Here is a 13,007-nt window from a genome sequence, read left to right on the forward strand (position 1 = left end):
ACTATTCTCATTATTACCATTATAAAATTATTCCATGATAGATTTATAAAATGAGACATAATACTAAGAAAAAGCAGCTTAAAAATTGAGTGATTAATATTAATATTATATTCATGTAAATCTATTTTTTAGTAAATTTTATATTTTTGTGTTCATACTATTAATTTTTCACCTAAAGTTGTTTTCTTTCTTTCAGAAACATAAGTCATTTGTGTGTAAGATACACCAAACTCAAATATATGGAAATCCGGAGAAACATCTCAGAATTCATTCTTCTAGGACTTTCTCATGACCAGACCATACAAATATTTTGCTTTGTGCTCTTCTTATTCTGTTATGTTGCCCTGTTGGTAGGAAACTTTCTGATCCTTATCTCCATTCGATGCAGTCCTCTTTATAACCAACCAATGTACTATTTCCTCAGCCACTTGTCCTTTATAGACATCTGCTATACCCCTACTGTTACACCCAAATTAATTGCTGACCTGCTAGTGGAAAGAAAAACCATTTCCTATGGTAATTGCATGTTACAGGTCTTTACCACGCATTTCTTTGGAGGTACTGAGATCTTTATTCTTACTGCTATGGCTTTTGATCGCTACGTTGCCATCTGCAAACCTCTCCACTACGTGGTTATCATGAACAGGACAAGATGCAATCTCCTAGTCTTGGCTGCTTGGGTTGGTGGTGCTGTTCATTCCTTTCCTCTATTCTCCATAGCAATGGTTTTGCCCTTCTACGGTCCTAATGAAATTGATCACTATTTTTGTGATATTTTTCCTTTGCAAAAAGTTGCCTGTACAGATACCTACGTCGCTGGTGTCCTCGTGATTACCTTTTCAGGTATGGTTGCCTTGGTTACCTTTGTTGTCTTATTTGTTTCTTATGGCATTATATTATTCACTTTAAGAAATCATTCAGCTGAGGGAAGACACAAAGCCCTCTCTACCTGCTGGTCTCATATCACTGTGGTTGTCTTATTTTTTGGGCCTGTGGTCTTTATCTATCTTAGACCTCCCACCATTTTCCCTGAGGATAAAGTATTTGCACTATTTTACACCATCATTGCTCCTATGTTCAACCCTTTAATTTATACACTGAGAAATACAGAGATGAAAACTGTCATGAGAAAAATTTGGTGTCAAATGTTGTTTTCAAAGGAAGCACACAATTAATTTGAAAAAGCTTACTGAATGAGTGACTTTGTGAAAGAAAAGGAGTAAACATGAAGGAAAAAAACAGAAACTATCTCGTAGATTTTATATACCATCATTGTCTTGAATGGAATGAATGAGAGAACTAGGACTACGAGTTTAAATAATAACTAAAATTCTAATTCTGGCTAACCAAAATTAAGTGGAAACTAAGTTAATTTTGTAGAGTATTAAGATGGTATATATAGGGTTACCTGCATGAAAAATGATTGGGTCAAATCAAATAGGCAATGCTATATTGATCAGTGAATTATAAAAGAAATTATTTTTTAGCAATAAGTTTATTAAAAACTTTGGACTTAGGGGCCCGAGCATATAGTGATAGACATTCTGTGGTAGTGGAGAAGTTGAAATCTAAAATTAAAATAAATTTAAATTTCTGATAGAACATTCACATATACATCCTCTAGTGTCATTCAGAACTCAGTTGTGCAACAAAGAAATATTTAGAGTAGAATCTGTTTTAAAGTGGTTTCTGGAGGTCAACTCTCCTGACATCCCACTGAAATAAATAATAATAACTAGTGAAGACAGAGTAAGAATCTGTAATTCGGAATGCTGAAAAAAAACTTAATGGTAATCCACCTATTGGCCAGAATTCAATAAATTTAAGTGTAGACAAACCCCTATCTGCCTAAAATTGATAAGTAAATTGGTAGTCATTGGATCCAGAACCAAAAACCTTTCCTGATGCAATGAGGAAAAAAACAAAACAAAACAAAACAAAAAAACACTAACATAAGACAAACAAGATGTGGTCTAAAAACACAGTAACAAACTCAAAAGCAAAATGCATTTTGGCTACACATAGATGTTTATAGCAGCTTTATTCTTAATTGCCATACCTTAGAAGCAACCAAGCTGCCCTTCAATAAGTGAATAGATAAACTATGGTTCATCCAGACTATGGAATATTATTCATCACAAAGAAATGAACTATCAAGCTTTGAAAAGACATGAGGGAAGCTTAAATGCATGTTACAAAGTGAAAGAAGCCAATCTGAAAGGTCTACCTACTGTATAATTTCAGCTGACATTCTGGAAAAGGCAAAACTATAGAGACAACAAAAAGATCAGCACATGCCAAGGGTTACGGAGGGAGGAGGGAAGAATAGGCGGAGCACAGAGGACTTTTATGGCAGTGAAACTGTTCTGTATGTTACAAAAATTTTGGATACTGTTTTTATACATATCAAACCCCATAGATTGTACAACACCAAGAATGAATCCTAACGTAAATTATGAACATGGGATATTAAAGATGTGTCAATGTAGATTCATTTGGTTCTTATAAGTGTACCACTTTAGAGAGGGAGGTTGTCTCTGTGTGGGGACAGGGGATGTATAACGACTCTTGTACTTTTCACTCAATTTTGCTGTGAACCTAAAAACACTCTTAAAAATAAAGTTTATTAAATAAAAATGTTGTGGCAAAATGCATAAAGCAAATCATCTTGTAACTATAATTAAGAAGAGAAATCTGAGAAATATTTTCTAGAGAAACCAGAAGAAACTTTTATGGAAGGACTTTTGTGCATTAAGATCTCTTAAGATACACAACAAATATTACAACAGAGAAGGTATAGGTTGATGGAATTTTATAAAAAGGAAAATAAAATATTGAAAGAGTTTTAGAATATGAAAATGGAATGCAAGAGTTAAAAGTTCTGGAGGCACTGTGCAAAGAAGGATAAAGAGTAGAAAAAATAATGAAGGAGTTAACATTATGTGCAATTGTTACAGCAGAGAAAAATTGGACAAATTACTATCTCAACCGTTATTAATAAAGAAATGAAAATCTAGCCAAATTTAAATTTATCTTTTGAAAAACTATCACAAAACATCAGTCTAAAAAAGGGAAGGTGTTGAAAATGATCAATTTTATTACCAGAAAATTTACATTCCATTGTTTATGAAAGAGAAAAATTTTTCCCTTTTAAATAGGCTCAAAGCATAAAAAACATATGTAATTTTCTTGAAAAAATTTAAATATTGTTAATAAGAATTCAACATAATATCTCCTCTCTTTACTTGACTATCTGTACTGTTCTCACATATCTAGATCATCCCTCCATGTCATTCACAGTCGTGCATTAGTAACAAAACAAGTGATACCTGAAAGCCCCCAAAATTAACATGTATTCCTATGTAACTATGGGGAGGGCATGAAATCCAGCAGACAGCCCCATAATATCTTTTTTTAAGACTTTATTTTTTTTGGAGCGGTTCTAGGTTCACCCTAAGTAGAGGAGATGGTAAAGAGATTCCCCCTACATCCCCTGCTCCTACACAAACATAGCCTCCACCATTATCAACATCCCTCCCCAGAGTAGGACATTTATTACAAATGATGAATCTACATTTGCACACCATAACCATCCAAAGTCTATAGTTACATTATGATTCACTTTTGTCGCTGTGTATTCTGTGGGTTTGGACAAATTTATGACACGTATCCACAATTATGGTATTGTACAGAGTGTTTTCGCTGCCCTAAAAATCACCTGTGCTCCTCCTATTCGTCCCTGCTCCCCATAGAATGTCTTTTTACTTATTTATTTTCTTCATTAAGGAGACACTACTATTCTAATTATCCTTTACCCCCATATTTTATAAATCACATAAACCAATCTCAGCTTTGTGTCTGGGTTCCCATTCCCAGGGTCCCCGCCCAGGCCCTGGTCTTCTCTCAGCAGAATGACTGAGTTGCATCCACACAGTACCTCTGAATGAGTCACTGCTGCCTCATATCCCGGGAGAGATCCAGGGAAAACCACAGATACAACACCGTTTGTCTTTAGTGTCGGGAACACTCTTTGATGTTTTACCTCTTAGAGCCTTTGCACAGCTATCAATTTTTTTCTCCTGGAGCCGTGGAATACCAGGGAAATACATTCTGTCCATTCTTAAGAAAATTAGCTCTGACCAGTTATAGAGTGCTCTGTTTAATTTGGTTTAATGTACTATTTTTCCATGGAGTATTTAGATTTTTTTTAGATAAAGAAAAATGTTCATGTATATATGTGCCTGCGTGTGTCAGATGTGGGTGTCTGTATGTGTATCGTATAAGGAGTGTGCTTCTGAGGAGGGCTCACAGGAAATACCCTTTCCATCAGAAGGTGTGCAATGAAACAAAATCATGAAACCTATTATCATTAGTTTTTTCCCCAAGGGGCCAAAAATTTTATTAGCTGAACACATGACTAAGTTATATTTAGGTCCACACCCATAATCTATTAAACAAGATTAATTTTCTATTTGCTAGTCATTATTTTTATTTTTTGTGTTTCTATTTATATTTTACATATCTATTTTCTAGCATGTAGCACAATGTCTGACATCTGCAAAAATATCTGCCAAGTGTATGGTGAACTTAATCAGTTGTTTTGCTCCATATATGATTAAAAGCACAGAATATTTTACAAATATTTATGTTGTAAATGCGTCATTAAAGAAATGTTACTCATTGCTATATCATTTTGTTCGATATTTAAAAGTCTACCATTACTAAAGTGTATTAAAGGAATACCTTAACCTGCAGAGGAACTGTACTTAAGTCCCAGAGTGTCAGAAATCATCAGACTTGAAGAGCTTAGAAGTCTTCGATGCGGCCTGAAAGAAAGATCGGGGATCAAATCCACCTGTGGGCAACATAGTTGCATGTGACGTCCTGCCTCAATCTCACTCTTGTTATCCCTCATCCTCTCCCTCAACCCTATGTCCACTTTTAGCCATCTATGGAGAGGGCTGATTTAGACCCTTCTAGGCTATCCTAGTGTTCTCTTCAGTACCTAAGAAAGGCCTAAGAATATGTTTATACTACATCCTAGATATTTCAAAACATTCTTAATTTCAAATAGTCTATCCTTCTCAGTACTGAAATCATCAACTTTCCCAGAACATTTTGATTTTACTAAGTATCTCTTAAGACTACCTGCTCCTTCTGAAAGCACAACAATGGTCATCTTTTACTTCATGTTCTGATACTTTTACTATAAAATGAGCTGTAATCTGAATTGGGTCCTCCACAAGGAAAATTGACCGAGTAGCTGTTTTCTCCAACCCTCTTTTTTCAAGGTCCTGGGAATATATTATAGGAGACTGACAGGTTTTTCTTAACTTCATGCTCATACATTTCAATTCAGCTCATGTATTAGGGCCACAGTGATTAAAATACATTCACACAATGCAGGTATTCAGGTGGTCCTGATAGGATGCCATGGGCCAGGGTGTGCTATGGGAGCCAGGATTTTAAGCTCTGGAATCAGAACAACCTACCAATGATAGTATAGCTGTGTGACCTTCATTAATTCACATGAAGCACATCACTCAATTCTTGGCATGAAGTGAGTATACTATATGTGGCTGTAGTTGCTCAACTTGTGACTAGAGATGCATTCAGGATCTCAGAGAATTTATGTTCCTTCCTCAGAGAGGTTAAATAGTGTGGCTAGTGAGAGATCGTATTCAGGCTTTATGACTTTGAAGTTGAAGTTTTTAAATACTAGGTCGCATTTCTTCTCCAGTATCGCAATAGTAGATTTACTCCTAAGAGTAAATTAGTAAAAGAAACTCAGGTGCTTGGTTCCCTCAGCACCTGGGGCCACTTTTTGATGAGAAGAGGGAGATAGAGATGTTGGTGATTTTTACCCTGGACATAGCTGGAGCTGGGCTGGAGGTTCCTTCAGAGGAGCAAGGTGCTGTTCCGACTTCATTTTTTCCACAAAAGGAGGAAGAAGCTTGAAACACCCTGAATGGCCTGTCAGTGGCCTGGCACTTTTCTCTAAATGTCCCAGAGGTCGGCCAGTGGTACCACTATTTGAGATACATACATCCTTTGTGATTGAAATCCCAAGCACTGTTAGCATTGTATTTCCCAAACATTCTTTATATTTCTTTTAATGTTTTGTTTTCATTATTCTTATTTATTTCCCCCATTCCCAATGTTGTAATCTTTTTGATAACTTTATGAGATAAAATATATAATATGATTTCACTGCACCACAATTACAGTTAAACCACAAGATGGGGCAGACACAGTTCTTTTACTAAAATTCATTTCTTTCCTTCCGACTGCAAAAGATTTGTTACTGTATTAAGACGTACATGAGGGCTCCTTTTCTCATAGAGCTAGTTTTCTTCCCAGCTGCTTCTTTTCCCCACGCAAGTATACTTTCCTCAGATTCCTCATTCAGTTCAACCAAAGATCCAAGCTGTATTTAATTCAGATATGAATCTATTTTCAGAGATTTTCACATTAGATTGTTAGAATTGCAGAGAGCATTCTGGCACTTTAGAATTTCCATAATGCTGAACTTGTCTAGTGTTCTGAGATTCATCTTTCACGGACCTCATCCAAATGAGTACTTGTGGGTAAGAAGACTGGCCTTGCAGGTTTGGTTTTTGACTCTGAAATGGGTATGTAATCTCACTTAAGTACAAGAATAATTTATTTATGCCTCTTTGAGCTTAATTTTCTCATTGGTCTTTGACATTTGTTGCAAACAGGATTAGGTGTTCTAGGAGTGTGAGCCGTGTGCCCATTCTACTCATTCTTCCTGCTCAGACCATTTGTGGTTCTGTATCTACCCTTCTAAATGATGACGCATTGGTGCAAGTCCCTCAAATTTATGGTATGGTAAATCAATACCTAGAAGTAAATTGCCAGATCATGGGTCATGGCTACATTAGTAGATATTGTCAAAAAGTGTTTAAATTGTTTGTACAGATTTACGCTACTACCAGCAGCGTATAAGATTTCCATTCCTCACATTGGTAATTTGCATTTTTTTTCTCTCCTTTCTCTTGATTGATCTTGCCCAAGGTTTCTGACTTTTATTAATCCCTTCAACAAAACAACTTTTGGCTTTGGTACTGTTTTCTATTTAGGATTGAAAATTGTGTCATTGATTTCTTTGTATTTTTATATTTTTATATCTATATTTTTTAGATTAATTTTATTTTTATTTTCCCAAGTTTTAATACCTAGGATGCTTAAATCATTTATTACCAAAGTATTTCATTTCTTAATCATAGAGTTGATATTGCTAAACTTTCTACAGATTTTAAAAGCACAATAAGAGAATATTATGAACTTATCAAGCCCCACAAATTCAATAACTTATATAGAATGCACAAATTTATTGCATTAAATAAACTGACAAAACTCGTTGAAAATAAATAATAGATAATCTCAATGTCCCTATATCTCTTAAATAAATTGCACTTCCTGTTTTAAATCTTCACAAAGGAAACTCCCTGTCCATATAGCTTCACTGGTGAATTCTATAAAAGCTTAAAGAAGAAATAACACCTACTCTGAACAAAACTACACAAAAATAGGACAGAAGAGATTACATCTGAATTCATTCCACAAGCTCATCATTTCTCTAATGTTATTCGCTTTTGTAGCTTTTCTATAAATTCCTTAGATTTTTCTACGTAATCATATTATCTGTGAATAAAGACAAAGTTTTACTTCTTTTGCCGTATGAATGACTTTTAATGTTTCTTCTTTTACCTTTGTCTTCTGTCCTCCATTCTCCAACCATCTATCCCATCAACGTTATTCCCTGGCAACAAATAACCCGGTTCCAATCTCGATATTGCAGTCTCGATGTTGATGTTGACTTTATTAATCTATTTGCTCTGTGCATGAAGGTTACTTTAATTAAAGATCCATATCTGGACTGTAGCTGCCTGTCTTTGGTTCTCTTTTTCCTCCCTCATCTAGACTTTCCCCCAAAACTACCCTAATACTATTCCATTTTACATTATTTTTCCTCCTTTTCTTCAGAAAGCAAGATGAACATAGAGTAGGCAGAGTTTCTTGAACTGCTCTTCTGACTAGAGCATTTTAGGGCCTCCAGAGAAACAGTGCTTGAGACAGCCTAACACAAAGGTGAGAGATAAAGTTATAGCCAAAAATGCCGAGAGGCACCAGGGACATTACCATGTACAGTGGCTCAGAGGCATTGAGTAACCTGTTCAGAAAACCCCAGGAATATAATTTCTTAGAGTTTACAAAGACTAATTAATTCTTGTTTTGTCACATAAGTTTATATTCTGCTCTTCTAGACCAAATTTTGTTTAGGCATAGGCATAAAATAAATAATTCCTAAGGCTGAAAATGTATGTTTGCTTTCAGGAGAATTTCAAAGTACTTACACTTTTTTTTTCCAATCTGAACATCCATTGTTGCATCCCTGATAGTTAATGGATATTTAAGTTCCACTCCCCTTGCAAACCTAAACCTAAAACCTTAACTGATACAAATGTTCGAAGACAGGTTGAGATTTTCAAATAATTTTAGAGAATTGACCTAAGTGTGTTTGAATAATTGGTTTGTAAGTATCTACATTTTATGTCAGATTTAGATACTGGAGAAGAGTCAGCAGAGTCTATATCTCAGGAGAGAATTCTTTCTGATTCCCCTTAAACCCAGTCTGATAGCCACTCAGATCTGGTGGTCAGTGACTTACCACGCCACCTTTTTTTGGAGACTATTTGACCAACTGTGATTTAAGGGGGCTATACGCTATTTAAGTTTATTCTATTAATCTCTTTTTTTTCCCCCACTGAGAAATGTTTGCCCTGAGCTAACATCCGTTGCCAATCTTCCACTTTTTGATTGAGGCAGATTTACCACGAGCTAACATCTGTGCCAGTCTTCCTCTGTTTTGTGCATGGGTTGCCACCATAGCATGGGCACCAACGAGTGGTGTGGGTCTGCACCCAGAAACCACACTCGGGCCGCCAAGGTGGAGCGTGCTGGACTTAACCACTAAGCCACAGGGCTGGCCCCTATTAATTCCATTTTTAAGACTATACTTTCTCTTGCACCATAAGATAATTTAATTATAATAAAAATACTCTAGCTAAGTTCAGTTGTAATTGTATGTTATTTACAACCCAAATTCCAGTTGAGATCAAGAACAGTTGAGTTAAAGTTAATGAGATTTTGAAGTTGCAGTGAACTTTATCGACTACCATATTAGTACTTTTTATTTTCATTGATGTTCATATAAAGGTATAACCCGGTTTATGTATGAATATCTCCAGTGACAAGTAATTTCCTAACTTTCAAAAACATTGTCATTCTAAAGTGGACTTGATTCACCTGATTCAATTAAGGTAAGTTTACAGCAGGCCATATTCTGATACCACTAGGAAATATTTTGAACTTACAGTGAAAAGTCTATTTTTACAGAGTTATTTATTTATACGTTCTTTATTTATAATTTATAAGAGAAATTATGCTTATTATTTTGATACCACAACCAAAAGAAAATGCAGAATTTTTAGGCAGTACTATCAAAGAAATAAATTAATAATTTTACTATATTTTTATAGTGGAGGAAAATTTCAGGTTAGTGATTAATGTTAAGAAATAACCAATCTCTCAGAGTAATTTTATTTCTTTTCAGTAGCATTTGCCAAAATTAAAATTTACTTTGGTCACCTCATTAAATCTATATTGTAATATTTTTGGTATTTTCTTTATTTCTTCATTGGACTTGGTTATATATGTGTGTGCGCAATTTGAGAAACTGGTCAATCAAAAAATACAAAAAAGAGGGGCCGGCCTGGTGGTGCAAGTGGTGAAGTGTGCGTGCTCCGCTGCCGTGGCCTGGGGGTCACTGGTTCAGATCCCGGGCGTGCACTGATGCACTGCTTGGCAAGCCATGCTGTGGTGGCGTCCCATATAAAGTGGAGGAAGGTGGGCATGGATGTTAGCCCAGGGCCAGTCTTCATCAGCAAAAAAAAGAGGAGGATTGGCAGATGTTAGCACAGGGCTGATCTCCTCACACACACACAAAAAAAATACAAAAAAGAAAAAGAAACTAGCATGTGTGGTTATGAACCACATATGACACTGGTGTATATCACACTGTTTTTTTGTGTTCCTCATTATATTTCTAAATTACATAATAGCATATCAATTCTATAAATGTGAACAATGATGCTTAAAGAGATTAGCAATAAGCTCAACATTCACAAAAGTTATGGAAAGAGAACAAGTTACTTCTGTTTACTGAGTTCCATAATAAAATATTTTGATATATAGGAAAGGAAAACAATTAATAAAATTGGTGAAAATAATGTTTGGATAGTGTCTGTGCTTTTACTTGGTGATTGATTTCTCACAGAACATTAACAAGTTTGCTCAGATATTAAATTCTACAAATCAACCCTAAACAACTACAATTCAAGTGAAAAAATAAGACAAATATAAAGACATATTTCACTTACTGTTAAACCTCTGACTATTAGAAATACTTAGGTAACTGATTTTCTTTTTATATTCAGATGGTTACTTCTTGAGAAATAAAATTTGATTTAGAACAGTTCACCATTCACTTTATTTCATAATTTTTCATGTTTCTACCTCTTTCTTGTTGCCACTATTCCAACCATTTGTAGAGTGGGTGCATAATATTTCCTCCTTTCAACATTTATGTTTCAATTGTTTGACAAATTGAGAAAACATGTGTAAGAATATATTACGTGTTTCGATGACAATAATTCTCTCTCTGTACTGTATTCACATGTCTCTTTTACTGCAGCTAAAAGCAGCAATCATAATAACATTTTCCCTCAGAATTTGGAATGGGATTTTAGGAGCTACTATGGATTAAACATCTATGAAGATCTAGAAAATGAGGCAGAATCTTACCTTAAGGAATACACGTTTTGCTAATGCTGATGGAAAATTCCTTCAAAATGACTTGAAATCAAGAATGCTGGGTCATATATTTATAATAACTGCAAGATATATCCACATAAGTATTCAGAAACACAGATCAAATAATCTGGTAATGTCACCTTGCACATTTTTTCTATTGGGTTAAAAATGTTTCCTCTCTCTGCTATCCTTCATGCTCTCCTCTCAAGCTTGGCCTGCAGCTCCAGACTGAGTGGGAATCAGGTATCTGTCCCCCTATATCCACAATGCATTACTTTCTGACGTTAAGAAATTACTTAGATTCTCTTGATGGGTCACTTTTATTGAACATCAGGAGTTTTGATGTATTGAGTGACATTCAGTTTGAGTTGTTTCCAAACTTACTTATGTAAGTTAATTTTAAATCAAATCATTTTATGTAAATAAATCTGTCTGTAAAGTAAACAGTATGCCGTCTCCCATACAAGGAATCAGCTTTACTGTAATAAGCTAAGGAGAAAACTGATGAATGAACCAAAGTTTACTACTCTCTAAGTACTGTTAGTTGTTGAACACTACGAGCCCGATAATTGGTTTTGCTCTGTTAAGAAAAAAAATACAGATGCTAGGAGCCTTATAGCAATACTAAATTCATAGCAGGAACAAATTAAATTTTTTCTCCTTGATGAAATTAGAGTTGAATGATAACTTCAGTTGAGTTGCTTTCTCACAGTATAGACCATTTTTTAATGCTATACCAATTACCAATTCACTACTCAAAATGATGTTAAAGACACAGATTTGAATTTATCATTCACCGGATTTGATAGTTTTTAAATAACTTCACTACAAAAGCATAGAGTTTTTTTTAAATAGTTATCCAGAGAGCCCAGAAATAGTGGTCACATTGGGTCAGACTAAGGTTGCAAGTGTGCTACAGCGTTTGCATTCCCATCAGGCGTCAATTAATTCCTCCATCCTGAATAAAATAGCGCTCAGAGTTCATTCTCTCTGTTCTATGCTCCATTTCCGTCTATATGAATAATATCATAATACTGTACAAAAGGTGCAAATTTGTGAGTCTCTCATCCATTCATGACTGTAACAAATAGACACTGAGTGCTGAAACAAATCTCTCTTACAACTACATTCCGTATCATCTTCTTTTATTGACTTTTATTGCCTGAATTGTGTATAAAAAGCGTGAAATTTCTAGGAAAAGGGACAAAGTATGAACATTTAAAATATACTAGAGCAATTTTATCTTATCTTTCCTTTATCATTTGCCATCACAAATTTGGTATAGTTTTAAATAAAAAAATTAATATGTAAAACGAAATATGAGGAATGAGTGAATTTCTTATTTTTTACAGCTTTAGTCAGTTGACATTCTATGTTTTGCTGCATAGTTTGCAACCGTTCTTTGTTTCATAGTGTGCCTAAAACTACATTAGTTTTAAATGTCCACTTGCTGGTGTTCACATGTCAAGTAAGATTGTTCTTTACACAAATTAAATAATTCAAGCTGATGTATTTTAAATAAATTTGCACTTCTGAGGATACGCTCCCAGATAACTCAGGGAATTTGTACAAATCATCCTGAAAGAAAACTTGACCCTGTAATAGGGCATACATTTTTAAAAATCTGCAAAAAAGTTTTTTTAATTATGTAATGTAAACTATTATTCTTATCTAAATGATAATGTTTTCAGCAAACACCTGATAATTGCAGACAGATTGATGAACCAACTTTGCATGTCCAGCCTTAATTTACTCACAGATTTAATTTTATGTAAAGTCCTTTATATGCTTGAGAGGGGATAGGAACATACTTCAGGTGTTTTTAATCTCATATATATGATTTCGTTCATGAAAATTCAAAGGAACAAAAAATTGTTTTAAGAATAATTCAAGCCAGTAGTATATTCAACATTATTATTGTATTGAAATTAAAATAAATACCTATTGGCAATTTATTACTGTAGTCTGATTTTGGGAATCATCAGAGGCTACTTTTCAATAATTGGTCTTTAAATTAATTCAAGTTTGGGGCCAGCTCAGTGGTGTAGTGGTTAATTTCACACACCTCACTTTGGTGGCCTGGAGTTTGCAGGATGGGATCCTGGGAA

The 13,007-nt window shown here is 34.7% G+C and overlaps 1 protein-coding gene across 1 annotated transcript; it reads left to right on the top strand.

The window, feature by feature from the left end:
* The first annotated feature begins 239 nt into the window (after positions 1-239).
* Positions 240-1,175, top strand: LOC131395711 (olfactory receptor 4P4-like). The gene has a single exon (XM_058527551.1). It carries the CDS (start codon positions 240-242, stop codon positions 1,173-1,175), a length of 936 nt encoding a protein of 311 aa, XP_058383534.1.
* The last annotated feature ends 11,832 nt before the right edge of the window (positions 1,176-13,007 follow it).

This window comes from Diceros bicornis, chromosome 31 (genome assembly GCF_020826845.1).
Source record: "Diceros bicornis minor isolate mBicDic1 chromosome 31, mDicBic1.mat.cur, whole genome shotgun sequence".
NCBI lineage: Eukaryota > Metazoa > Chordata > Mammalia > Perissodactyla > Rhinocerotidae > Diceros > Diceros bicornis.